Raw genomic sequence first — 26,828 nt, forward strand, 5'->3', positions numbered from 1 at the left:
TGCGAATACTACCAATTGAGTTGAGATAAGAGATATTAGAGGTGTTGGTGATTGCATTAGTTGCGGAGAATTGAGACCATCACGGTGGCCGGTTTTGTGGCCACCGAGTGCTTGGTATGATGGAAAAGACTTGTTGCACGTCACACTTGTGCAAATCATTTTTTTGGGCTGGCGGGGAATGAGATTCAATAACCTTCGTGACATTGTCGGTGACTGAAGCGACGATTCTTTTGCTGATTATTGTTGATACGAGTAGAGGCCCAACCTAGACACAACTTGATTAGATTATTAATACTATTCTTTAAATTTTTATGTAGTCCATGTCAAAAATAAAATTTGTAGCTCGTGTAAAAAATACTGCCCAAATCCTAGTTCTAAATTCAAACCCAAATGATGCCTACTTGATAAAGGCACAAGGTTCCCTCCCATTCCAAAATCACTATGTTTTTCTCATCCCATTCCTCAACTCGATGACTTTATAAATACAAATATAGAAGCATCTCCTTCGTCTCTGGTCGAATTCGGAACTGATAAAGCTTTTTTACGCTTCAAGATACGAATAAGTCTGACTACTATATTATTTGGAAATTAGGATGGCCATGCAAAGTACTAATAGGAACTTATTTTCAATAAAAATATCTTTTTATTGTTATATTTTATTATTTTTAATATGATACTCTGATTGATTTTCCACGATACGTGGTTTTTTACAACTGGATAAATTTGAACCATAAAAACTCATTCCTCCGTTGAATTCTTAATTTTAGATTTAGGAAGCGATAACTATGATTTTTGATTAAAATTTTTCTATCTTGTTAGAATTGTATATTGCAAAATTGTTAATTCTTCAACCTTTAATTAAGATTGTTAATTATAATTACTTATTTGTTATTATTGGGAATTTTTAATTGAAATAATGTTGGTTTTTTTTTATCTTAATTGAAATTATTTATTGAAAAATTGTTTGAGTAATTGCCTCTTTGGTTATTGTTCAAACTTATTTGGGTAATTGTCTTTTAATGATTAATTATTGTTTAAACACTCCTTTATGCAATTAACGTGCTTTGGTAGAACTCATGTGTGATTTTTTTTTATTTTTTTTTTGTAATTTGTAATTTATTTTTTTATGATAGATATTAGTTATAAATTATTGTAAATTTTGTATTGGTTTTATTCATTTTGGAGTGTTGTTGCCTTGACGACTTATTAATTTTTTATTGTTAGATTGTTGTTGCCTATATATTTTTATTATTGGATCTTTGTTGCCTTGGCAAGTCATTTTTAAATTGGATGTTTGTTGTTTTGTTAGCTTATTATTGAATAACTTGTATTGTTGTCGCCTTGCCTTGCTTACTCAGTGTTTGATCTTTTTGTTGTCTCCTAATTTTCTTTCTTTTGCAATTTTTAGAATTTATAAATGGAAGGTCAACTTTGTGTCGAGATAAAAGATATCGTTTTCATTCTTTAAAAGAAAAGTAAATCTAGTTAAAGTACACTACATGATAAATTAATCGAAAACTAACCTTCAATTCCTATTGTACAATACTTCATGAACGAGAAGTTGCCGAAAAGATATATCTGGATTCTATCGTACATGAACACTATGTTTCAAATTCTTAACGACAACGACTTAAATAAATAATGTGCTTTGATAAATTTTTTATAATACATAAATTTTATTACATTGATTTTCTTAAGTTTTAGTTCACTTGAAAATTATTTTAAGGGTGACTCGTTTGCACGTTTTACTTTGGTTGTAATTATTTATTTATTCATTCTCTTTATTTCCTTCCTTAATTGAAGAAATTGACCATATGAATGATTTACATAATATTCACTTGATTTGAGGATGAAATGTGTGAAATTAAAAAGATTTGAACGAATTGCCTAAAGAATAATTCTATGTAGCCCAATTGGGGTTAAAACCTCTAATTTTATGTGGCGTTAACTTCACATTTTATTCAATCTATCATCTAGTGTTACCTAAATTAATTTCATCTTTATTCAGCCTATCATCTAGCGTCGTCTGAATTGATGTTGTAACCCAAGTGGGGCTAAATAACATTATTCTTGCGTAAAATAAGTAAAGTATAAGAGTGTTTTGTTCCAATTGCCCTTGTCTTTTCAATTTTCATTATTTGTTTCTGCAATCTCCCATCACTCACCCCTAAATGTCCATTGTTTGAACCCATGGATCAGGCCATTTACCAGGTTTAATCCAGTTATCTACTACATTAATCCATAAATGTAATTGGACCGGCCCAATCCAATGGAGACTAATGTGTAATGAATTTTAAATTTTTTTACATCTTAATGAATTTGGTGAATTAAATAAATTTCAATATAATTCATAAAAAGTCATTTTTGTGCATTTTAAGGTTTGAAATACATCCAAATTTTTTGAAATCCTTTTATAAATGAAATTCTTGTAAATCTACGAGTTACTGAAAATATCTAGATCGAGACACAAAGATTTTAATGAATTTTACTAAAATAAAATAAAATTTAAATTGGGGACATCCGAATTTGTGCGGACTTTTAAAATTTTATTTTAATTGATGATGACACCTAAATTAAATAAATGATTAAATACATATGACTTTATTAGAATCTGAAAAGGTTTATTAATTTAAAGTGTCACGACATTAATGCGAGGAAACAAAATAATATATTATAAATATTAATATAAGTGAAATTAAAAACAAGATAAGAAAGACGCGTCACCTTGATGTCAAATATATAACAATTATCAGTATATATAACAATTTGTTCTTCCTCATTCCCAAGTTATTGTAGAATCCCAAGAATTATGGTTTCTCAAGAGTCAACAAAGCATCCTCTTGTCTTCGCTTATTATGTGACTGGCCATGGGTTTGGCCATGCCACCCGTGTTGTTGAGGTTCATGATCATCAAACTCACTCTTTCCCTAAGTCTCTGTCTGTGATTTTTTTGTGCAATTTCTCATGTATTTATACAGATAACCCATCTATATAATGGTCCAATTTTTGGGTTGCTGATGAATTTAGCTTCGGTTTTTATTAAAATATTGTTTAATGTGCTTTGGTATAGTTCAGTGTGTGACTGTGATTGAACCTGCTTGTTTTGATGAAGCCCATTTTATGATTTTGATGTAAATGTCTGATTTTGATTTGATTCAGTGCGTGTGTGCTTGTTTTATACCTTGAACTTGTATGTAAAAATTTAGAGAAGCGCATTTATATGATTTTGAGTATAATTGATAATGTCCATTTAATTGTTTCTAAAAAGATCTATTCTGCCATAAAGATTACTTTCTTTTTAAGTAGTTAGATGATTTTTATTATTTATTTTTTAATATTATTTTTTTGTTTGTTTTTATAATTTTGATCATATTTATTATTTGATTGCAATGCAAAATTGCTGCATTTAGTAAAAGAGTTAATAAATGCTGGAAATTAATGGGGAGAAACGGGTTGGATAATAAAAGTTTCTATCTTTACACCGAACCTATGGAGCTAAGTTTTAAGTGGTCGACGAGTGGCAAATGCCTTTGATAAAAAAGAAAAAAATGAACAAGAAACATGGATGCTGAACATAAGAGAGTTGTATGTTGTGTATTCTACTTTGGCTCCTGTAACAATGCTTTGGTTGGACATGCCGTTTTCATTTTTTTTTGGTTAGTTTTTGCCATATCATTTCTGGATCATTGTGGTAGAATGTTGGATTGCCTGTATTCTGAAACAAAATTTGATTGAATTGCCCTTCAGCGGCTGTTGCAGAGAAGTTCCCTGAAAATGTTTTATAAAACTTTAGGGTTCGTTTAAGAAATAAAATTATACCTAGCCGTGAACCTGAAAATAATTTTGGGTACTCTTTCATCCATATTTAACAAAAAGCAATGAAAAATAGATTGACGATCATTTATTTGACTAATCTTCAATACATTCAAAACTTAAAACGTGTTTCTGAAACTGCAAAAGAATCACACTAGAAATTTCTTTTCGAGTTCATGATCTCCATTTCATATGGTGCTACATAAGGTTGAATATAAACTTTGGTTAAATTATGTTAAAATGATTTCAGCTATAGTTTTTTTCCTTTCATTGTCACGGTAAAAAATATTATGTGGCTGTATATATATATTAATTCTTATTTGGTTTCATCATCATTTGCCAGCTTCTAAAGGGGTGTGTTAGTTTAGAAATTTGTCAACTCGTCTAATTCTTATAAAACTATTTAGTCCTCATTAGCCTGCTTCTAAGACAGATGCTGTATATCTGTAATTAGTCAAATAATTTTATTTTCTTTATCTAACCAATCTATCACTTTCTTATACTCACTAACTTGCCATGCCATTTGGTAATCAATTTGAGTTTCCTGCATGCACTTAGGTTGCTCGACATCTCATCCTGGCTGGACACGATGTTCACGTGGTCACTGGTGCACCAGATTATGTTTTCACAACTGAAATACAGACTCCTCGTCTTTTCATCCGCAAGGTTTATTTTTTGGAAAATGCTTCAAGACAAAAGATTTTTACTTCAGATATGTTCCTTTTTTGCTATATCATTCAGTTTAAATACAAATTTTCTGCAATTCTAGGTGCTCTTAGACTGTGGAGCAATTCAAGCCGATGCATTGACAGTTGATCGCCTTGCTTCTCTGGAGAAGGTCTGACTAACTGATAATAATTAAAAAAAAAAGAAAAAGAAAAAGAAAAGGCAATGCTTTAAATAATATCATGGAATTAATTCTCTTTATTTAACTTACATTTTAACTGTTGATTTAGTATTCTGAGACTGCTGTAGTTCCCCGTGATTCTATTTTGGCAAAGGAAGTGGAGTGGCTGAAAGCCATCAAGGCGGATTTAGTGGTAAATAATACCGTTTTAATTATTTAACAAACCACTATTAAATATTTTGTTTTTTCCCATTGCTTTCTTGAGATCCCAACCTAAGAAAAGAATTATCAGCTTTTGTGCTTCCAAATGCCGTGACACTGACGTGATTTTGTTTTTCAAAATGACCTTTGGCATGGGTTTTTATTTTCTTTTTTATGCATTCAGGTCTCAGATGTTGTTCCAGTTGCTTGTCGAGCAGCAGCTGATGCTGGAATTCGCTCTGTTTGTGTCACCAATTTCAGGTGATCTCCTCTCATTTTCTTCATTTCCTAAATATGGTTCAAGGAAAATGAAAGATTGTAAGAGCAGAAAATGGTTGACACCTGAATAATTTTCTGTATAAATTTGTCTGTATCATCACATTTATCTTGTTTTCCACACAAGCATTCCCTGAGTATAGAAACTGTTTATTTCCTTTGGCAGTTGGGACTTCATCTACGCAGAATATGTAATGGTCGCTGGATATCATAAGCGTTCAATAGTGTGGCAGGTGACTGTAGCAAAGCTATCTATTATCATAAATGTTTTGTGTGTTCTTCTGCTATTATTAATCTAACTCAGTATAGTAGTTTAAGGTAGGGTCCATATAATTTCGAATCAAGATGTATTAGTTGGACTATCTGATGTAGGTTAAACCTACAAGTTTGGACGAAGGATTTGTAAGACAAACATGCAAGCATGAAATCCTGTTGCAAACTGTTGATATTTTCTTGAAGCAACTCTTTTCTGGACTGTTTGGATCATCCTTCAACTTTTACACCTAATATTTCCCCTGCTTCATGGTTCTCAATTTTATATTATATATCTGCTTTATCACATGTATGTGGAATACTGATGTTAGTAAGCTTTTGCTTTTGATATTTTCCTTTTTTTCTCCTGAAACCACAAAGAGACGCTTGGTAAGTGCACACAGAAGACTATTCTTTAATGTTTATATCTCATCTTTCTCCATTAGTAACATGGACGGAAAGAGGTGCATAACTCAGTAGAATTTAGATGGAAAGAGGTGCATAGCTCAGTAGAATTTAGCCAACCCAGTTTTGGGTATCTGAACCTGATTACATTCTATTTGTTTTGGTGAACCGAAGAATAAGTTCCTGACAGTCACCTTTTAAACTAATAAGCTGGCACTGCTTCCATTTTAATGATTTGCTCTATCCGGAGGCCATAAATATTTGAGAGATCGTAAACAAAGGAGATTTGCTCTAACACTCCAAATAGCTCCGTCATGGGGAAATGTTTTTCATGCTTATGCTGATTTATCAAGGGTCTAATAACAAAGTAATACAAACCGGGTGGAAGAAAGTGGAGAAGATGCTAGTAGTATACTAATATTTAAAATGTGATAATTGAGAAAGAATAACGTAGGACAATCCTATTCCAAATAGGATTGGTTTTTGAACTGTTTCTCTCTTTATTTCTTATATAGAATATGATTTCTTTCTTCTTTAGTGAATTATTTTGTGCATACACTTCTCAATTACCATTTTAATCAATTCAATACAATAAAATTATTCTCTACCAATTTTCTAATTTTCAACTTTATTATTGTCTAAGAATTCCAATTCCTCGTTCGCATCAAAATTAGTATCCGAGCAAGGTTTTGCTCTTCATTGATGGTTACTTATGGCGGTTGTGGTACACATCCTCGTGATGATAATAGGAGGATTGTAAAATTACCAATATTATTCCAAAATTTGGAATAATAAGAAATTGCATACTTTGATTGTTATGAATGTTAGTTGCTTCAATAAGCCCATAGACGACACAATAGGTGGCTAGAAAATTTTCTCGAGTCCCAGTTAGGTTTGAATACTCACAAGAAGGATTTAGTGAAGGTTTATCGAGGAGATATTAAAGGAAATTTGAAGCGATAATATTTTTAGAACACGATGCACTATCAATTACAAAGTCAGCAATATGTTAATAGACCATGGAAGTAGTGACAACATGGTATTTAAAGGATGAGTGAAAACTTTAAATTTGAAGATCAAAAAATGCTCATCTTGCTATCAAGCTTCATTAGTTAAAAGGGACAAGAAATTCAAAATATAGAGGTATGCAAAATTTTACTTTCTATTGGAAAGTACTATAAAGATGAGATTGGGTATAATGCGGTAGAAATGAATGATTGTCATGTACTTGGGGGACCATAGTACTATGATATAGCTGCTACTTACATAGGTCCAAATAATAGCTATGTATTTTGATAGTACAAGGAGGACTATTTTGGTGTCACGTGATTAGCAATCTATGAATACCAATGTAAACAAAGATCACAAGATTTATAAGATAGATTATGAGGTTAAAAAATGTTATTCAAAACGATCAGGATTTTGCCGACCATGATATTACAATGTTGGTAGAAAAGCATGTGCAAGTTGAAAACTCAATACCTAATGATTCCTTATCATGAAAGTTGGCAATCAGTATAAGTAGGATTAAAAACACTATGATGAAATTGCAATTGAATATCCCAAGATTGAGCTATACTTTGACAATTAATAAATTGAAGTTAGGGAATTGAACTTTTCAGTCACAAAGGAATTTAAGGTAGGCTTGTCGAATTGAGAATAAAAGTTTCATTGACCCTCTACGTTTTCAGTGTCAATGAATTGTACAAGCATTAGCGAAATATGGATGGTGTAGATTTGAGTCGGTGTACTAGTTCTTTTGTATTGATGAAACCAGCACTTGGCATTATAGTAAAAGATGAGAAGCATAAAAAATTGTTAAGAGTACCTATAGCCTCTAACGAGAGCGGACTCAAGGATGAGAAATCGAACCATGCTTTATATATGAAGGAACGCAGCATAGTAATTATTCCTGAGGAAAATATAATGAGTAAGGTAGGGGCAAAGTTGACTTCAAACATTACAACAGAAGAATATAATGACATTTATCGAGCACTCAAGAAATGAACGCTTCTTCAATTATATTGACATAAATTTTTGAATATTTTCTTCCTCATTGATTGATTTTCTTTTCTTCTATTAAACTCGAAAATGGTTTTTTTTCCAAGTAGGGGAAAATGTGATAGGACAACCCTATTCCAAATTGATTTTTGTTATCTCTCTCTTTCTTATTTAGGATATGATTTCTTTTTCTTATTTAGAATATGATTTTTTTTCTTATTAAGATATGATTTCTTCTTTTCTATTATATTCGGATTTTGTTTCCTTTTAGGATTTTAGTTCTATTTTTCATTTCTTTTGTTTTAAAATTTTAGTTTAGTTTCCTTCTATTAGTAAGATTAGGAATTATTTTGCCTGTGTAAACAAAGGCTTTGCACACATTCAATCTCTTTAATACAATAAAATTATACTCTACATTTTCTAGTTTTTAACTTTATTCCTTTTTCAAGAATTCCAATTTTGCTTCCGCGCCGAAGAAGATAAAGTAATAATAACTGTGAGTAAAGATGGTTTCTAGTATTCATCGAAAATTAAATGCCACTATTGAATTGGTGCTGGTGTTCCAGGGTTGGGCCGATCACCATTGAGATCTAATAATTGCAAAAAGTGTTTATGACTGTCCACCATCATTTCCATTACCTAACAAGATTCTATCAACTTTCCCTTTCATAAATAGAAACTGTAACATGAAGAAAAGAGAAACATATTGTAGTGTAATCTGGCTCCTTTGGAAGGAAAAGAAGGTCCTGTGGTTATTAAAGCAACTTTCTGTCTTTATTGGATTCATTGTTTAGGGGAAAAATATCTTTTAAATGGAACAACCGTTTGCTGTAGTCAAATAAACCTCTCTTTTAGTACTACATCTTCTCATCATAGTAAAGTTCCTAAATACTTTGATATTTTCTTGGTTAGATAATGATTATTTCCACTTTGTCTTTACCTATTTCATATGATGGGAGTTGCCGGTGTATTGGTTGCTGCTTTGCACATGGCTTTCCCTATGTATACATCATTTCCTTTCAATTCTTTTATTAACGGATTTATGTATCGGATTCCATTCACCCCACGGTTGGGAACTAATGATTGGCTCCGACTACAAAGATTTTGGATTTCCTCGTAATGATCAAATTATATCTGGTCTTGTTTCCAATGAAAAAAATTATCCCTAGAGCCGTACTAAGAGGAATACACCACCTTTATGCATTGATTCACTTTGTTGGAAATCATGTGAATTTTTCTACCCTTGCTCTTTCATAAAATATTTTGTCTTTAGGTTCTCATTTTATTCATCGTGAAGTCATTTTATTGTCGATGCAGATTGCAGAGGATTACTCTCATTGTGAATTTCTTATCCGCCTCCCTGGATACTGCCCAAGTATGCTAACATGTCTTACTACCAATGATCTTTTCCTTATTTTGCTTTTAATTTTTGCCTTATAAAATCTAAAGATGGTTGGTATACCCTACAGTGCCAGCATTTCGGGATTCAATTGATGTTCCTTTGGTAGTGAGGAGATTGCACAAGTCCCGTGAGGAGGTATATGATATAAAATTTTCCATAGAATTTTATTAAAGGCATTGTTGGTATATGTAATTATTGTGTAAAATGTAAATTGTTTGTTTTCTTTATCATGTCCAGGTGAGGAAAGAACTTGGAATTGGAGAGGATGTGAAAGTTGTTATTCTCAACTTTGGCGGACAGGTAACTGCACATTCGTTTTGTGAAGATTTCATTGGATAATTCTTAAGAGTTTGTTTCACTGGATAGTTCAGTTTTAGCTTTCATTTTGAATACATCATAAGACGGTCACTATTTGCAGCCGTCCGGCTGGACATTAAAGGAAGAGTACCTGCCTCCTGGTTGGCTTTGTCTGGTATCTTTTGCTTTACTGTCTTGGTACCGTTGGGTGCTTTGTGAAGTGTACTGATATTCTACCCTCAAGGCTTAAATGTTGTTTTTTCCCTGGATTTAGGTTTGTGGTTCTTCTGATAGTCAGAACCTTCCTCCAAATTTTGTAAAGCTAGCAAAAGACGTGTATACTCCTGATCTGATTGCTGCATCTGATTGCATGCTTGGTTAGTTAACAAATCTTTCTGCATAGCTGAAATGTATTTTTTGACATCTAGTAGTTATCATGGCATCCATGTAGTATTTCTTCATTTTTGATAGAAAAAAATATTTTTATGAATTATATAGCAGCCTTTTAATATCTCAGGAAAAATTGGATATGGAACGGTTAGTGAGGCCTTGGCATACAAGGTACCATTTGTCTTTGTGCGTAGGGACTACTTCAATGAAGAACCATTTCTGAGAAACATGCTTGAGGTGAGACCTCATTGCCGCTCTTGCTTCTCATTGATGATTGTTCTTTTCCCTTTCTTTGATATATCCAACATCTTGTCAAATATACTATTTTCTTCTTGTTTTGTTGTTTCTCTTATTTTGAGAAAATATATTATCACTGGGAATTAATGAATGTTTGGTTCTTCTTATTAGTTCTATCAAGGTGGTGTTGAGATGATTAGGCGGGATTTACTCACTGGACACTGGAGTCCATATCTTGAACGTGCAGTTAGTCTGAAACCATGCTACGAGTTGGGCACTAATGGTGGAGAGGTATCTTTGCTTTTCTTTGTATGGATGGAATATCTTTCTTCATTTTTGTTTTCCTATTGTAATTTTGGAATAGATGACATGAATTTAAAGGTATTTCATTACGTTGAAATCTATTGTAGTTATCTTTTTCCTTAGCAAGTATCCTACTCTCCAGTACAAGGAAAATGCAAAATATTATGCAAATTAACAGAATGAGCATGAGAGAGGGTCAAATTGAGTATTCTGTTATGCTTTAATTCCAGACAAAATCGAATGCAAAATGTTTGTCAAAAGTTACATGTTTTTAGATACGCAGCATAATTCTAGGAAATGGAGAGAATCTGATGAGGCTATAACTTTAACAATTATTTACATTTCTGTTTCATTCTTAATTTGGCAATACTATTCCTAGCATTATGTTTTTAAATTGCAAGTTTTCATGGAATGTAGCTTGGTGAAGACAAAATACAGTTTCTAGTGAGTATTAAGTTCTTGATAATGTGTGTGACTTTGTTCTGCCAGGCACAAAGATAACTATATCCATCGCTAGAGACTTTCTGATCATGTTTCTTTCATAAAGTTCACAATCTACACAAGAAACACATAGTGCTTCCCTAGATATTGTTCAATTTAGATTGCAAGCCATTTATTCTCTTAGTGGGAGAAATGTCATGTTCATCAGTAATATTTTAGACAATCTTTATGATGAACAATCAATATTTATTTTAGTGGTAGTTTTTGCCACTCTTCGCTTTTAGGTTTTTTAATAGGTGTGGTATTGCTGCTTTACCGTTTGAGAGTTTTATCGGAAATTTATGAACTTTTATAACTGCTAAAATTTCAGGTTGCAGCTCATATATTGATGGATACAGCCTCTGGAAAAAACTATACATCAGATAAGGTAGACTAAGACATGTAACTTCTGGTATTTGCTGAAATAGAAATTTGAAACTTAAAAGCAGAGATACATCACCGGAGGTGTTCAAAGTGAAAATTGAGATGATTCTAGTAACAAGTACTGATTTATTTTGATTTTCCACCAAGTAGATTGATTTTCCTTGTTTTTTGTGTTTTAGCTTAGTGGGGCAAGGAGATTGCGTGATGCCATCATTCTTGGGTATGAATTGCAAAGAGTGCCTGGAAAAGATCTCTGCATTCCTGAATGGTATACAAATGCTGAAAATGAACTTGGTCTTCGTACAGGATCACCTACTGCTGAAATGAGCGACGATAGTTTTGCCATGCCTTCGTGAGTTTCCTCATTTTTCTCTATGCTTCTTACTGGTCTTTGTAAATTAAACTGCTGAATTAATTCTCATGTCAACATTTTCACACTTCTTTTGCTAGATATCCTGAAGACTTTGAGATTCTTCATGGAGAACTTTTGGGGCTACCTGATACTGCGAATTTCTTGAAGAGCTTGTCAGAATTGGAGGTTGTTTTCGATTATGGAAAGAATCCAGAGAAGCGCCAGATGAGGGAGCGAAAAGCTGCTGCTAATCTCTTTAATTGGGAGGTATATTTTTTTATTCAGTTCAGTTGGCCCAGCATTTACTTCAATACGCAAATTCAATGCGATGTCATCTTTTTATCATTTATTCGATCACGGGCTCTGAAATGAGTAGTAAGTTGCGATTTTAATGATATGTCCATATACTGAAACTTTTTGGAAATTGACAACCCTTGTCTGACTATTTTCTAGGAGGATAATTTTTCTCAAAAGTTACTGTCTTTGGAACAATTATGAAAGATATAATTGATAATCTTCAAAATCTCAAAGCACTCGAAGTGATATCATGGTAATGAAATTTGGATGACTATTATGTTGGTTTTCTACTTGTATGTATAATTATCCAAGTCGTTTGTTACCCCTGTGGACACTAAGGAATTATCTTTCCTTCGCTAGATACTGATAAGTGATACGTAAGTAATTTTTATTTTCTCCATGAACATTGACTGATGTAGGAAGACATTTTTGTGGCAAGAGCACCTGGAAGGTTGGATGTTATGGGTGGAATTGCCGATTACTCTGGAAGTCTTGTATTGCAGGTATATTACCCTACCAAACATCATATTCCAAGTAGAATAGGAAAAGTCCTTTTGGTCTTCTAGTTTTTTATTTTTTCTTATTTTTGGTTGGAGTTGAGGGGTGGGGAGGGCGGTGGTTTGGAGGTACCAATCCTCGAACCCTTTGACCTATACTGTGGAAATAACAATTTTGACCAATGGGAGAAGATGAATTGGTTTGGTCTTCCGGATTATTGTTTTTGGTGCACAAAGTTCCAGCAGGATACCTGTGCTGAGAGATTCATATATTTGTATTTGTTTGACCATAGATGTATAATTAAGGTAGAATTTAGATATTAAGTAGATTTTAAGATGGGACCTGCTTTATGACAAAAACATGTAATCTCTTAAACCTATCTATTGGCATCAGATTTTTTTTCCTTGTGATCAATACGCTATGTATACATTTAGTGTCATCACCTTAGAGGTTCTTATATCTCGTAGCTCTGATGATATTCTCAATAATAATATTTAAAATAACTACAGATGCCAATTAGAGAAGCTTGCCATGTTGCTTTGCAAAAGATTGATCCAACAAAACAGAGACTGTGGAAGCATGCTCAGGCTCGACAAAGTTCTAAGGGACCAGAGCAAAAAGCAGTTCTTCAAATTGTATGTATTTGGCATTGAAGTAAAATTATTTGCAATTGAAGTGGTTAAGTTGTTTTAACTGATAACCCTGCCATTATGAGTTAACTTGCAACCTACAATCATATTAAATGATCTATCAATTATGTCAGTCAGTGTGTAATAATATAACTTTTAGCCGTTTTTAATGTGAACTCAAATACACCTTGGCTCATAAAGTGGGATTTTTCTTACCACTCATCTTCGAGAGAGATGAGGGCATATTATTTTGATTTAATATTCTTCTGATTTCAGCTTCTAGTTGAACGATATCTTTGAAGACAAGTTTGAGTGCCTTTTGTTAATGTATATTAATGTGTCAGGTATCATATGGGTCAGAATTGAGTAATCGTGGGCCAACCTTTGATATGGATCTATCAGATTTCATGGATGGTGAGCAACCGTTGTCATATGAAAAGGCCAGAAATTACTTTGACCGAGATCCATCCCAAAGGTTTATATTTACTTTGCGTTCTAATTAATGTGCTTTTACATTTTATACTAATAAAATTCCCATTCTAGATGGGCTGCTTATGTTGCAGGAACAATTCTGGTTCTGATGAAAGAACTAGGCATCCGCTTTGAGGATAGTATTAGTGTTCTGGTATGCATCACTTTACAAATTAACCATTTTGATATATTGCCCTGCACACACCATTTATCATCATTTTCACTTTATTAACAGATGGTTAACATTTGATTGTATTGCATATAGCCAGCAATCAGCTTGTCTGATGATTTCCATCATTCAGATTGGCCAAAATTCATTATTATGTTAGGTTTTTACTGCTTGGCATCAATTATATTGATGAACTTTGTAATTTTTGAAGTGTTAACTTTTGACGTTATTCGGATTTCTCAAAAATGGTCCATTATAAGTTTTTTCATTCATGAGGTGTATTAACTTCCGATATTATGTAGTCCCTAAAGAATTGACCGAACTGACATGTCTTTGATGATCTTGGCGAGAATCTTGAATTTCTCACGTTTTTTTATTACCGATTAATAATCAAATTTAGAAGATGGCGCCAGCTGCATAGTATTTGAGATCTTCTAGATCATACGTTGTTTTGTTAATACAATCAGAACATGTCAAGTAAGCTGCTTATGGCCTATCCAACATGAATGTAAACAATTTAGACATTTCTTTAAATATATGTACACCCTGGCAATATTGGGTCAAATTAGTATCATATATATTGGGTTATTGTTGATATGAGAAAACAAATAAGATTAGTCATTTGGTACCTGTTATTTTTTATTATTTATTTATTTTTTTTTTTTTTTAAAATATTTTGGTTGTTTCCCTTCCTTACAGCATGGCAATTGCTCCTTATGACTAGAATAAATGAACATTTTATGACATAATGCCCATGAACTTGTAGGTTTCTTCTGCTGTGCCGGAAGGAAAGGGTGTTTCTTCTTCAGCAGCTGTGGAAGTAGCCACTATGTCTGCGATAGCTGCTGCTCATGGTACTTGCGCGATATGTATATGCATATGTTTTGTTATACCTATTAAGCATTTGCTATTGATTCCTGAAGAACACGAGCTTTTGCCTCGTGACGACGAGATGATTAATAGTGATTGAATATTCTCCCGTGCTTACCTCTTGAAACTTTAGATAATATTCATTCTGATATCATGGGCTTGATACAGGATTAAATTCCTATTATCCATGGTCAGTACTGATGTTTTGGATCGAAGTTTGAGACCTACATGCTAATACGAACTTGTTTATTGTGGGATTTTTCTCCTGCATTGACATTTATCAAAACAGAAACTCTAGGCCAGCAGACCGAAATATGATGAAATAATGATTTCACAAGCCACATTGGCAGTCACTTCACCGCATTTCATATGACCTCGAGGGTGTCATTTCTACACAGTTTATTAAGTACCGAGATTGTAGGAATTTGATTTACTTACCAAACTAACAAATTCAAGTACTTTTTATGGGTTTAAGAACTCTAGTTGACCAGCTAGAAGAAAGGATTAACTCTTATCAACAATTAGACCACTTCTAATAGCATGTCGAAAAAACTGGATTATGTCGAGAAATTAATTTTGGTTGGTTGGAGATGTTCAATTCCATGTTTCTGGACAAGTCAGCCCAAGGAAAAACTGGGACCAACCACTTTGGATTAATGACCCTACTTCCTTTTTTGTATTTAAATAATTATCTTATCATGGTTCAGCCTATAATTTGGGTTATTTACTTCTTCAGTGGCAAAATAATCTTACTCATGCCTTTGTCTGTGCATTCAGGACTAAATATCAGCCCAAGAGAGCTTGCTTTGCTATGTCAAATGGTTAACTTTCTGATTCATGAATACACTGACATGTCTTTATGCTTGTGACATTTATGCATAACATCTAATCACTATCTTAACAATATTTGCATATGGAAAGGTGGAGAATCGTATAGTTGGAGCTCCATGTGGTGTGATGGACCAAATGACTTCTGCATGTGGTGAAGCTAATAAACTTCTTGCTATGGTTTGTCAGGTATTTGATACAGTTCACAGGAAAAATACTTTTTCTAATTAGAATTTGAGAATTTGTAATATTTATGTCCATAACTGCACTGCAGCCTGCTGAAGTATTGGGTCTGGTGGACATTCCTAATCATATAAGATTTTGGGGAATCGATTCAGGGATCCGACACAGGTAATAGGAATTACGTGTTCTCTATCTTCCCTTTCAATATCTGGATAATATATATCCGATAGTTATGTATTTTCTTAGATTAATGGGTGTGAGATTCAGTTACATCAGCATGCTATTTTTGTTATTGTTTCTAGTTTTCGCAAAACTGATTGGCTGCCAGCCTGCTAATGTTTCTTCAATAGAATTGTATTGTTTACAATGCCATTTTTTTTTCTACCACGAAATTTTTAGCATATTTTTGGTGTGGTCAATAATCTCTCTCTTACTCTCTCTCTCTCTCTCTCTCTCTCTCTCTCTGGAATAATGGATCAAATTTGCAGTGTTGGTGGTGGAGATTATGGGTCTGTGAGGATTGGAGCCTTCATGGGTCGGAAGATTGTTAAGTCCATGGCATCTGAAAAGTTATCCTACTCATTGTCCACTAATGGGATGATTGCTGATGAGTTGGAAGAGGATGCTGTTGAACTACTTGAAACCGAAGCTTCCTTGGATTATTTGTGCAACTTGTCACCCCACAGGTGAGATAAATAAGTGTTCCCTCCTCCATGTTTGAAAAAGGATCTATTCATTTGCTTATAAGTAAACCTTTTACTCTCTGCCAAACGTACGTTGGATGTTGCTTCTCTCTGGAAATAGCTAGAAGTACGTGAGCGAATTGGTGTCAGTGTCTTGTTTCCTATTCCTCATCTTGGATGTAGAAGCTGCAAGTATCGTTAAATGCATGAAGCCTCTTTTTAGCATCTGAATTAGGGCTGGACATTGTCCGGAACCGAATCGAAATTTTCGGGTATTTAGTAAGTGAAATCGTCAGGTCCAAATTTAATTATGGAACCGTTCGGGTTCATTTCCATTCGGTTCGGTTCGATTCGATTCCATTCGACTCCCAGGTTCCGTATTATAATTAATTTTTTTATTTAATGTTTAAAAAGTTATATTAATTCAACTAATGATATGTTCAATTTTAGCTCTTACAAAATAACGTAGTCCAATCTTACGTGTCTTTCGCGTCTCTTTTTGTTGAGTTCTTCATAAATTTGATTGTTAAAATCACAGAAAGATGAAGATAACGAGCTTAAAATAATTAAGAGAGGCGTTGTCGAATTTCAATTCGATGTCTTCAGAACGATAGAAATAGCACTACAGTAGAGTAACAGATTTGGATAAAACTTAAGTTAATTTTATTAAGTTGGCTTTGAAATAAAAATTAGAAATAGGAAAATCATACTTTTGGGTTTGAGTTAAATCAACTAGTTAGTAAATTTATTTAGAAAATAAAATAATTTGGGTTATTTAAAATAAATTAATTAAAAAAATTAGAGAGATTCGGTTCTTACTCGATTTTTGATCTGGAACTGAACCTAACCCATCGGTTCTCGATTCAGATATCCGTTCGGATATTTAACTTAAAAAGAACAGTTCAGTTTGGTTTGGGTTCGGTTCCATTTAGTTCGAGAGTTTTGTCCAAACGTAATCTGAATCAAACAGCTGTTAGTAATTTTATAGTTGGGCTTGTTTTAAATGTCTACGGTCTTTCATTTCAGATATGAAGCTCTTTACACAAAGCAGCTTCCTGAAGCAATGCTTGGTGAGACATTCTTGGAGAAATATGCTGACCACAATGATCCAGTCACTGTAATAGATAAAAAGCGAAATTATGGAGTGAAAGCAGCTGCCAGACATCCTATATATGAGAATTTCCGCGTCCAGGTAAAGTCTTTTAAGTTGGTTGAAAACATAAATTGGTGACTTTGCAACTAATCATTTTGGTATATGCACAAGTCTTAGTTTGTGTGTTCTGTCTATAATCCAATGGAAGGTAGAGCATCTGCCTTTGTCTTATATATGCACACGATGGAAACTTGTCGTCGAGGAACTGAATTCAATTCTTTATTTTGATACTAACCAAAACCAAAAGAAAGGTGGCAAAATGAAGAAAATCATATTCATAGATAGTACTAGACGTTTATATTGATCAATATCCACATTATGGTTCTTGTTAAAACTAGAACCTATCGTACTTTCAGAATACATAATAAATGGCTTTGGTGATGATGCTTATAATTTTATCCTCTGTTTGGTGGGGGATTAAAATCACAACTTTAATAGATTTTTCATAATAGTTGATGAAATATGTGGTTAAAATTAATTATTAACTTTGACTTAAAATAAAATCTAGTTTTATTTGATATACAGGCTTTCAAAGCATTACTAACATCCGCATCTTCGGATGACCAGCTCTCTGCTTTAGGAGAATTGATGTATCAGGTATTCGAATGTTCATATAATTGAGCTTTCCTGTTTTCTCTTTCCTGTATGCATCACAAAATCTCTACACTTGCGACATTCTGTAGCAATGTTAAAAAACTCGATTTTTTCTAACTTTGTATTATTCTCTACAGTGCCACTACAGCTACAGCGCCTGTGGACTTGGCTCGGACGGGACAGACAGGCTTGTTCAGCTAGTGCAAGAAATGCAGCACAGTAAAATTTCAAGATCTGCTGAAGGAACTTTATATGGTGCAAAAATTACTGGTGGAGGATCGGGTGGAACAGTTTGTGTCATTGGTAAAAACTGTCTAAGAAGCAGCCAGCAAATTCTTGAGGTAATTATCTTGTATTCCAAATAAAAATGAATAGAAAAACTCACAGAATAGAAAGATTAGCTTCTTGGTGCTAAAGATATAATCACATGAACACTTATTTTCAAAAGAAAAGCATTTCTAGTAGTTCAGAAAAACACTTATTTATGCAGTGTCGACCGCACATTTTCTTGGAATTGCGCTTCTTATTACTAATGCTGGCAATGCTCGAACCTATATTTTTTTTTTCTTTTTTTTTTCCCTTTTTTTCTTTTTGAATTCTTCCCTGTTTCTGATTTGAATGTGCAGATTCAGCAGAGATACAAAGCTGCCACCGGTTACTTACCGATACTTTTTGAGGGGTCGTCCCCAGGTGCCGGAAAATTTGGCCACCTTAAAATTCGTCGCCGGCTTCAATCCAAGCAAGATTGATGGTTCCATACATAGGTAGACATTATAATTGATGACATACCATCTTGACTCTCACCATTGAAACGTGGTCAAGAAATAAAAATAAATGAGGATTTTTAAATCTTCTGTTATGAAAGTAAATTCGTATTTCGGTATTAGATATAGTGGGAACTAAATGGTATAGTAAAATTATCTTAAAATATTTACATTTGAAAAAGCTTTCAGGAGGAATGCCAACTAAGCTGCTGAACTAAAGTTCAGTACATTCTTTTGTAAGGAACTCTCTGAAAATATTTACACTATGAGAACAAAACCATTAGACGAACAACTTGTTATCAAGATTTATGTATTGGTGGCTACTTTACTTCGATTCCTCCAAGAAACAAGCAAGAAAAGTTGGAACTGCAAAAACTGGGCCCTCTCATCATATATTCCCTGGAGGAGTGTGTTAGGACAAATTGTGTTGCATTATGGCACTATAATCGACTTTCAGGGGGCTTGTCTGCCCTGTCCTTTGAGTCTGCAATTTCGAAATTGCAATTTGGAGAGAGGATTTTTGGACATAAGACATGAAGAAAATAACAGAATGAGATGATGTGGTCGATCTGCAATGAATGAAGATTTCTTGGAATCGACTCTTGATTTGTCTTGATCTCTATTGCAATAGAGAGGATGGAGTTTGGGGATTTTTTGGAGTGATTTGGATTGGGGTGGGGTATGTGTAGTGTTTGATATGTCATGTTTTATGAAGTGATTGTAGTTTTTCTTTGATTAGTGAAAGGAGTGAATATATTTATTGGTCATCATTTTTATTGTGTATTGTAGTAATTTTGAAATTAAAAAAGTTGAAATGTAAAATTTTAATTTTAATTTAAATTGTGGTGATGGGAGTAATTTTCACTAAGGGAATATTACTAAATGCAAAAAGATAATAATTTTATTTTAAAATCTTTTGGGGATCAACCAAAATATAAATAATGATTGTTCAAATAATCAAATTTTATAATATATATTAAGAATTTTTGCTTGACAACTTTTTTTTTTTTTTTTAAAATATTCATGTTAAGTTATTATAATTATTTATATATATAAACATATATTTTTGGTTTGGTAGTCAAATCAAACTCAACATCGAACCTAATTTTTTTGTGATGAATACGGAATGCATCACATCTTGTACATTTTAACATTATTTTAAAAACAATTACTAAAGGCCACGATGCGATTCTTTTTGGAGAAACAATCATAAAGTACATATATTATCTAAATCATGATCATCCTTTGTAGGCTTGTAACTTGAGTAAATTTTTCGTTAATTGGCCTTTTTATCACCGTATCATTTTCACTAGGATAATAGAAGAAGCGCTTGACATTCATCAATTTTTGTAGCGTTCACTAAAAATAATTTTAAATTATTTATCAAGAAATTAATAAATTATTTATTTTTCAATAAATTAATAATCCTTATAACGTTATAATTTTTCCCCCCTCCCAACAATTTTACTTTAAGAGATTTTACGATGTTTGAAATTTTATTTCATTGTCTGCCACGGTCAAATTTAGAGGTAAAAACCCAGTGAATTTTTATTTATTATTATTATTATTATTATTATTATTATTATTATTATTATTATTTTAACTGGTCATTTCCCATAATTTGTAATTGAAACCAGGAGCCAGATGAAGGTTTTTATTTTTATTTTTTCGCTTAGGTCACAGGCATGATACGTCACTATTTCACTTGTATAATTGTTTCAAGCCTGTTGCTTGGCTAGGGTTGGGGACAGAGGGAAAACAGGATTAAACCAGATGTACAGCACTTCATGGTTCACAGCCCCCTCACAATGAGGGGACCCCACCTCGGTTTTATTTTTTTTTTAATGTGTGCGGGCCTCCTCCGATGTGAGGGAAAACAAGGCACCCACGTGGCGCTCCTTCAATGTTTTTAAATGTAAAAATTTTACTTAAATCAAGGTTCTTATAAGAAGGGGGATTCATTTAAAAGGCTTGGTCAAACTAAACATTTGTTCAAAAAAACCAAGAACTAAGACTTTTAGTTGAAAGGCCTAAAGTTATTAAATATGGAAAATAGAATTTGTAAAAGACTAAAATATCCTTGTGTGTGAAATGATGATATTGCCCTTATTTTCATTTCAATTTCCTTTCAACCCTAATCTCCTTCCCTCCCTCCTCTAAGAACGACTCAACCACTGTAAATGCCTCCATGCTGATTTTCTTATCATCATCTTCTTCTCTACTTAATGAAATTACAAAATCTAGATTCTCATTCCCTTGAACATTCATTTGGTTGAAGTGAATAATAAAGTCTTGCTATATTTTTATTGGGCATTTGGAGAAGAAGAGAGGGTATGGTAAATTTTCGATATTTGAGCCACTTTCTTTCTCCATTGTTTTGAATCATCCGTTCATGTTGTTGTATATGTGTTTGTGGTGTTCATTTTTCAATAATGATTTTGAATTTATTTTATGATTTGATTGGATCTTTAAATGGGTTACTTTCCAGTCTTATTCTCATTACCCCTCATTTGTATTCCTTAGTATTAATTGAAGTGAAATGTAAAGTGGTGAAGGATGATTGGCTTTTTTCACATTGTTTTCACGTGAAACGTGTATTTGATTTTTTCAGTACAGAACGACATTCATATCGTTTTATGAAATTGTGAACGACATAGATATCGTTTTCTGAAATCCATGACAACATACATATCATTATCAATACTGTATGATGTTTGAAATTTGATGAAATTTACATGTTGAGTTACAGGTTATGGACACCATGGACGTGGTATGGATATCGATTTGTTATCCAATTGAATATGAGCAGACAGTTGAAGGTGGATGGAAATAGAAGTATTCTGGAAATGGCAAAGGGAAAACAATACCTATTCTTGTTGCAAAAACAATTTCTTACATGGAACTATATGATAAAGTTAAGAAGACATTGAATATCGATACAAGTCTATACAAAATGGAGATTTCAGCTCTTGTCCCGATAATGTCTAAAGCTCTAGCTGCACCAATCATAATTGATTGTGACAACAACGTAAAGTGGTTTATATTTGCCTGTACAGAAACTTTTCTTTGTGTAAGTATTTTAAATGAAGTTGTTGAGAATCAGGAAGATTTTGGTGATGAAGGATGTTTATTAGTACTAGATGGTGGAGAACAAATTGGAAATATGAACAACGAGGAGGAACAAGATCAAGCAGACAACGATGGTAATGATGACAATGGTGATGGAATATTTGTAGATTGTAATGGTTTTGACGTAAGTGAAGATAGTCCCCGAAGGGTAGATGACGAAGTTAATTCTCCTGTGGCAGATGACAATAATTTTGAGTTACGCACGCACGAACCTTGCAGTAGGGATATAGTGAATGGTAATGATGTTGAATGTACTCAGATTGTATCTGAAAGTGTAAGTTCGCTCTGTTACGAGACATCAGTAAAAATTTCGGAACGATTAGATGTGCGAGTCAACCAGTTGTTTCCATCGAAATATGACCTAATATCAAAATTACAGGTGCTAGCTGTGAAGTGCCAGTTTGAGTACAAAGTTAAGAAGTCAAATAAAATCACTCATACAATTGTTTGTATTGATGAAAATTGCAAGTGGCGCTTACGGCAACCAAGATCGTAGAAAGTCCCATTTTCGAAGTTCGAAAGTATAATGGTCATCATTCTTGCTCCATGAGTGTTCGTCACAGAGATCATAGGCATGCTTCATATATGATTATTGGAAACCACATCGCTCCTAAGTATGAAGATGTCAACCGAGTTTACAGACCAAGGGACATTATTAATGACATTCGTCGAGAGTTCGGCATAACCATAAGCTATACTAAAGTGTACATGGCTAAAAATCTTGCTTGTGGACTGATTCGTGGGAAACCCCGTGAGAGTTATGTGAAATTGCCAGTGTATTGTCATGTTTTGGAGATGCAAAATCCTGGTACACTGACATTCATTCATACTAATGATGATCGGCGCTTCAAGTACCTTTTTATGGCATTGGGACCAAGTATACATGGGTTCGTAAACTCAATGCGAAAGGTAATTTCTGTAGATGGTGCATTCTTGACATCGAGAATGAAAGGTACTCTACTCGTAGCAACTTCTCAGGATGCAAATTTTCAAATATTTCCACTCGCATGGGGAGTAGTTGATTTAGAGAATGATGAATCCTGGACTTGGTTCTTTCAGAAGTTGCGGTTAATAACAGGTGATACGGATGACCTCGTGATTATATATGATCATGCAAAGTGCATCAAAAATGGAGTTAGAAATGTGTTTCGATTTGCTCATCATGGTAATTGTATATATCACTTGCAAAAGAACTTGAAGACAAATTTTCCACGGTGTGATGTTGCAACTTTGTTTAGGGCAGCGTCAGAGGCTTATACTGTAACTGACTTTGAGTCCTACATGGCAGCTCTATGCAGTAAAAAGGAGGGCATCAAAGAGTACCTATTAGAAGAAGATTTTCAATGTTGGGCTAGAGCGCATTTTACCGGGATACGTTACAATATTATGACTACAAATAATGCGGAATCTATAAATGGTTTGTTGAAGAGTGCTCGAGAACTTCCCATAGTTGGTTTACTAGAATATATTCGTAGGATACTACAAAGGTGGTTTTATGAAAGACATGTTGAAGCAGAAAAATGTGTGACCCAACTCACGCCAGCATTAGAGAAAAAGATGTGCATGACATATAATGAGTCAAATAGGTTGGAGGTAAATCAGGTTTCTCCGGACATTTATCAAGTTGGTGACAATTTAGAACACCACTTTGTGGATTTTTATGAAATGACATGTACGTGTAGAAGATTTGATTTGGACAAGTTTTCATGTGCGCATACAATTGCTGCAGCAAGGTTTAAAGGAGACGAGGGCTATAAATTATGTACCCTCTTTTACACTAGTATTTGTTGGAAGCAAGCTTATTCTAAATTTGTATATCCTTTGCCGAACGAGGTCGAATGGAAAATTCCTAAAAATGTGATAGCCAGAGAAGTATTTTCACCATTGGTACGAAGACAGGGCGGACAACCATCAAAAAAGAGGAAAAGGTCGGACGGAGAGACGCGTGTGGCTCGTAAGTGCAGCAGGTACAAGAAAACTGGTCATGTTCGATCCACTTGCACGGGCCAAGCAGCTAGTAGTGAACATTAATGTTGTAACACTATCCTGTTTTGTAACTGTACGACTTCGTACTTATTATATCAACTGAATGAAATCACTTATTAGATTTTGTACTCATTGTGTTATTGAAATATTTTTGTACCGTTGGAATCAAATTTTAGTATTTTAGGTATTCAAGTTCCTATTTTCTCACAGGGAATGCAAACTACGTTCATGTCGTTACAGTAGACATGAATGTCGTTCCAGTTCAAAAATTGTACAGATTAACATAACGAGTTATAAATTGTTTCTGAGACACAAAACGACATTCATATCGTTTCAATGTTAAATACACACTTCTTTTCTGATTTTTCTTAACGACTTAGAACTCGTTATTAATATAAATAACGACTTAAAAGTCGTTTCAATTAAAATTTATACTAAAATGATTTCTACCTCGTTTTTTAGACACAAAACAACATTCATATCGTTTAAATGTTAAATACACACTGCTTCTCTGATTTTTCGTAATCACTTAGAACTCGTTATGAGCATAAATAACGACTTAAAAGTCGTTTCCCTTAAAATTGATACTAAAACGATTTCTATCTCGTTTCTGGGAAACAAAACGATATTCATATCGTTTCAATGTTAAATACACACTGCTTCTCTGATTTTGCGTAACGACTTAGAACTCGTTATGAACATAAATAACAACTTAAAAGTCGTTTCAGTTAAAATTGATACTAAAACGATTTCTACCTCATTTTTGGGATACAAAACGACATTCATATCGTTTCAATGTTAAATACACTGCTTCTTTGATTTTGCGTAACGACTTAGAACTCGTTATGAACATAAATAACGACTTAAAAGTCGTTTCAGTTACAATTGATACTAAAACGATTTCTACCTCGTTTCTGTAGACAAAACGACATTCATATCGTTTCAATGTTAAATACACACTGCCTCTTCGATTTTGAGTAACGACTTAGATATGGTTATAAGCACACATAACGACTTCTAAGTCGCGTTAGCTAAAATTGATACTAAAACGATTTCTAACTCGTTTCTGGGACACAAAACGACATTCATAGCGTTTCAATGTTAAATACACACTGCTGTTCTGATTTTGAGAAACGACTTAGATCTCGTTATGAACAAAACTAACGACTTAGAAGTCGTTTCAGGTAAAATTAGTACTAAAACGATTTCAAACGCGTTCTTGAGACACAGAACGACATGAATATCATTTCAATATTAAATATACACTACTTTTCTGATTATCGTTTCTTCTTGTTCAGAATGACATTGATATTGTTCTAGCGTAATTGTTCCCGAAAGTTGATCCATCTCATTTCTTTACAAATCTGACGAGTTCGAAATCGTTTCAGTTGAAATTATAAGTGCAACGACATCGGTATCGTTTCTTCACAGTTGAAACGACATTAGTATCGTTATACTTAAAAATGGTGTTTCGACCATCCACGGCCATCGACATAGGTCCTACCGTACGTATGACGATGAAAACAGGTCATCGAGCCGGCTCAATCTCACTCGAACGACACTATGGTAACGTTTGTTATTTCATAATTGTCTTTCACACTCAGATTATTTCCATAGAAGCAGGGTATCTTCGTTGGCTCTTTCGGACCATTCGAGAGCTACCAGCACACTTGTTACGCTCTTTCGATCGTCATAAACATTTCGGAGGTATGTGCAGCAATCGAGGACGGTCGAAACGTCGTTTCTAGGTATAACGATATAAATATCGTTATGTTCTTGAAGAAACGACTTTGAGGTCGTTTTAGATGTTATATAAACTGAAACGCGTTAGAAGTCGTAACATTATACATGGAATGACATAAATATCGTTATGTACCAAGTAGTGAAATAACGTAACGTTGTCCATCTTGTTTCTTTACAAATCTGACGAGTTCGAAATCGTTTCAGCTGAAATTATAAGTGCAACGACATCGGTATCGTTTCTTCACAGTTGAAACGACATTAGTATCGTTATACTTAAAAATGGCATTACGACCATCCACGGCTACCGACATACGTCCCACCGTATGCATGATGATGAAAACAGGTCATCGAGCTGGCTCAATCTCACTCGAACGACGCTATGGTAACGTTTGTTATTTCATAGTTGTCTTTCACACTCAGATTGTTTCCATAGAAATAGGGTATCTCCGTTAGCTCTTTCGGACCATTCGAGAGCTACCAGCCCACTTGTTACGCTCTTTCGATCATCATACACATTTCGGAGGTTTGTGCAGCAATCGAAGGCGGTCAAAACGTCATTTCTAGGTATAACGATATAAATATCGTTATGTTCTTGAAGAAACGACTTTGAGGTCATTTTAGATGTTATATAAACTGAAACGCGTTAGAAGTCGTAAAATTATACAAGGAACGAGAAAAATATCGTTATGTACCAAGTAGTGAAATAACGTAACGTTGTCCATCTCGTTTCTTTACAAATCTGACGAGTTCGAAGTCGTTTCACCTGGAATAATAAGTACAACGACATCTGTATCGTTTCTTCACAGTTGAAACGACATTAATGTCGTTATACCTAAAAACGACGTTTCGATCCTCCTTGACTACTCCACATACCTCCGAAATGTGTATGACGATCGAAAGAGCATATCAAGTGGGCTGGTAGCTCTCGAATGGTCCGAAAGAGCTAACGGAGATACCCTATTTCTATGGAAACAATCTGAGTGTGAAAGACAACTATGAAATAACAAACGTTACCATAGCGTGGTTCGAGTGAGATTGAGCCGGCTCGATGACCTATTTTCATCGTCATACGTACAGTGGGACGTATGTCGGTGGCCGTGGATGGTCGAAACGCCATTTTTAAGCATAACGATACTAATGTCGTTTCAACTGTGAAGAAACGATACCGATGTCGTTGCACTTATAATTTCA

At 33.8% G+C, this 26,828-nt stretch overlaps 2 protein-coding genes across 4 annotated transcripts; both read left to right on the top strand.

Moving 5' to 3' along the window:
• Positions 1–2,765: 2,765 nt before the first annotated feature.
• Positions 2,766–19,071, top strand: LOC111398646 (L-arabinokinase-like). 3 transcript variants are annotated; one of them, XM_023025648.1, is made up of 29 exons: positions 2,766–2,899; positions 4,372–4,479; positions 4,583–4,651; positions 4,770–4,853; positions 5,046–5,122; positions 5,304–5,370; positions 9,113–9,170; positions 9,265–9,332; positions 9,435–9,497; positions 9,616–9,669; positions 9,769–9,871; positions 10,012–10,121; positions 10,293–10,412; positions 11,236–11,292; positions 11,468–11,640; positions 11,739–11,907; positions 12,357–12,440; positions 12,945–13,070; positions 13,409–13,539; positions 13,608–13,689; positions 14,471–14,558; positions 15,352–15,395; positions 15,496–15,591; positions 15,677–15,753; positions 16,074–16,271; positions 17,295–17,460; positions 17,947–18,018; positions 18,153–18,356; positions 18,642–19,071. In XM_023025648.1, the coding sequence occupies exons 1-29, from the start codon at positions 2,810–2,812 to the stop codon at positions 18,762–18,764; spliced, it is 2,961 nt and encodes a 986-aa protein (XP_022881416.1). In that variant the 5' UTR covers positions 2,766–2,809; the 3' UTR covers positions 18,765–19,071. The 3 variants fall into 3 exon arrangements, with proteins under 3 accessions (XP_022881416.1, XP_022881418.1, XP_022881417.1); XM_023025650.1 differs by lacking the exons at positions 17,295–17,460; positions 17,947–18,018; positions 18,153–18,356; positions 18,642–19,071 and adding an exon at positions 16,390–16,579; XM_023025649.1 differs by lacking the exons at positions 2,766–2,899; positions 4,372–4,479; positions 4,583–4,651; ... (1 more) ...; positions 5,046–5,122; positions 5,304–5,370 and adding an exon at positions 8,267–8,797.
• A 3,383-nt stretch (positions 19,072–22,454) lies between these two features.
• On the top strand, positions 22,455–23,939 carry LOC111398216. The gene has a single exon (XM_023025147.1). It carries the CDS (start codon positions 22,455–22,457, stop codon positions 23,937–23,939), a length of 1,485 nt encoding a protein of 494 aa, XP_022880915.1.
• The last annotated feature ends 2,889 nt before the right edge of the window (positions 23,940–26,828 follow it).

This window comes from Olea europaea, chromosome 8 (genome assembly GCF_002742605.1).
Source record: "Olea europaea var. sylvestris chromosome 8, O_europaea_v1, whole genome shotgun sequence".
Lineage (NCBI taxonomy): Eukaryota > Viridiplantae > Streptophyta > Magnoliopsida > Lamiales > Oleaceae > Olea > Olea europaea.

Bases quoted from the DNA above. Each gene is read 5' to 3' on its own strand.
- LOC111398646 (XM_023025648.1), top strand. From the start codon at position 2,810: ATGGTTTCTCAAGAGTCAACAAAGCATCCTCTTGTCTTCGCTTATTAT. The intron at 9,498-9,615 runs GTAACTGCACAT...CACTATTTGCAG, and splicing joins TTCTCAACTTTGGCGGACAG to CCGTCCGGCTGGACATTAAA. The intron at 10,413-11,235 runs GTATCTTTGCTT...CTAAAATTTCAG, and splicing joins TGGGCACTAATGGTGGAGAG to GTTGCAGCTCATATATTGAT.
- LOC111398216 (XM_023025147.1), top strand. From the start codon at position 22,455: ATGAGTGTTCGTCACAGAGATCATAGGCATGCTTCATATATGATTATT.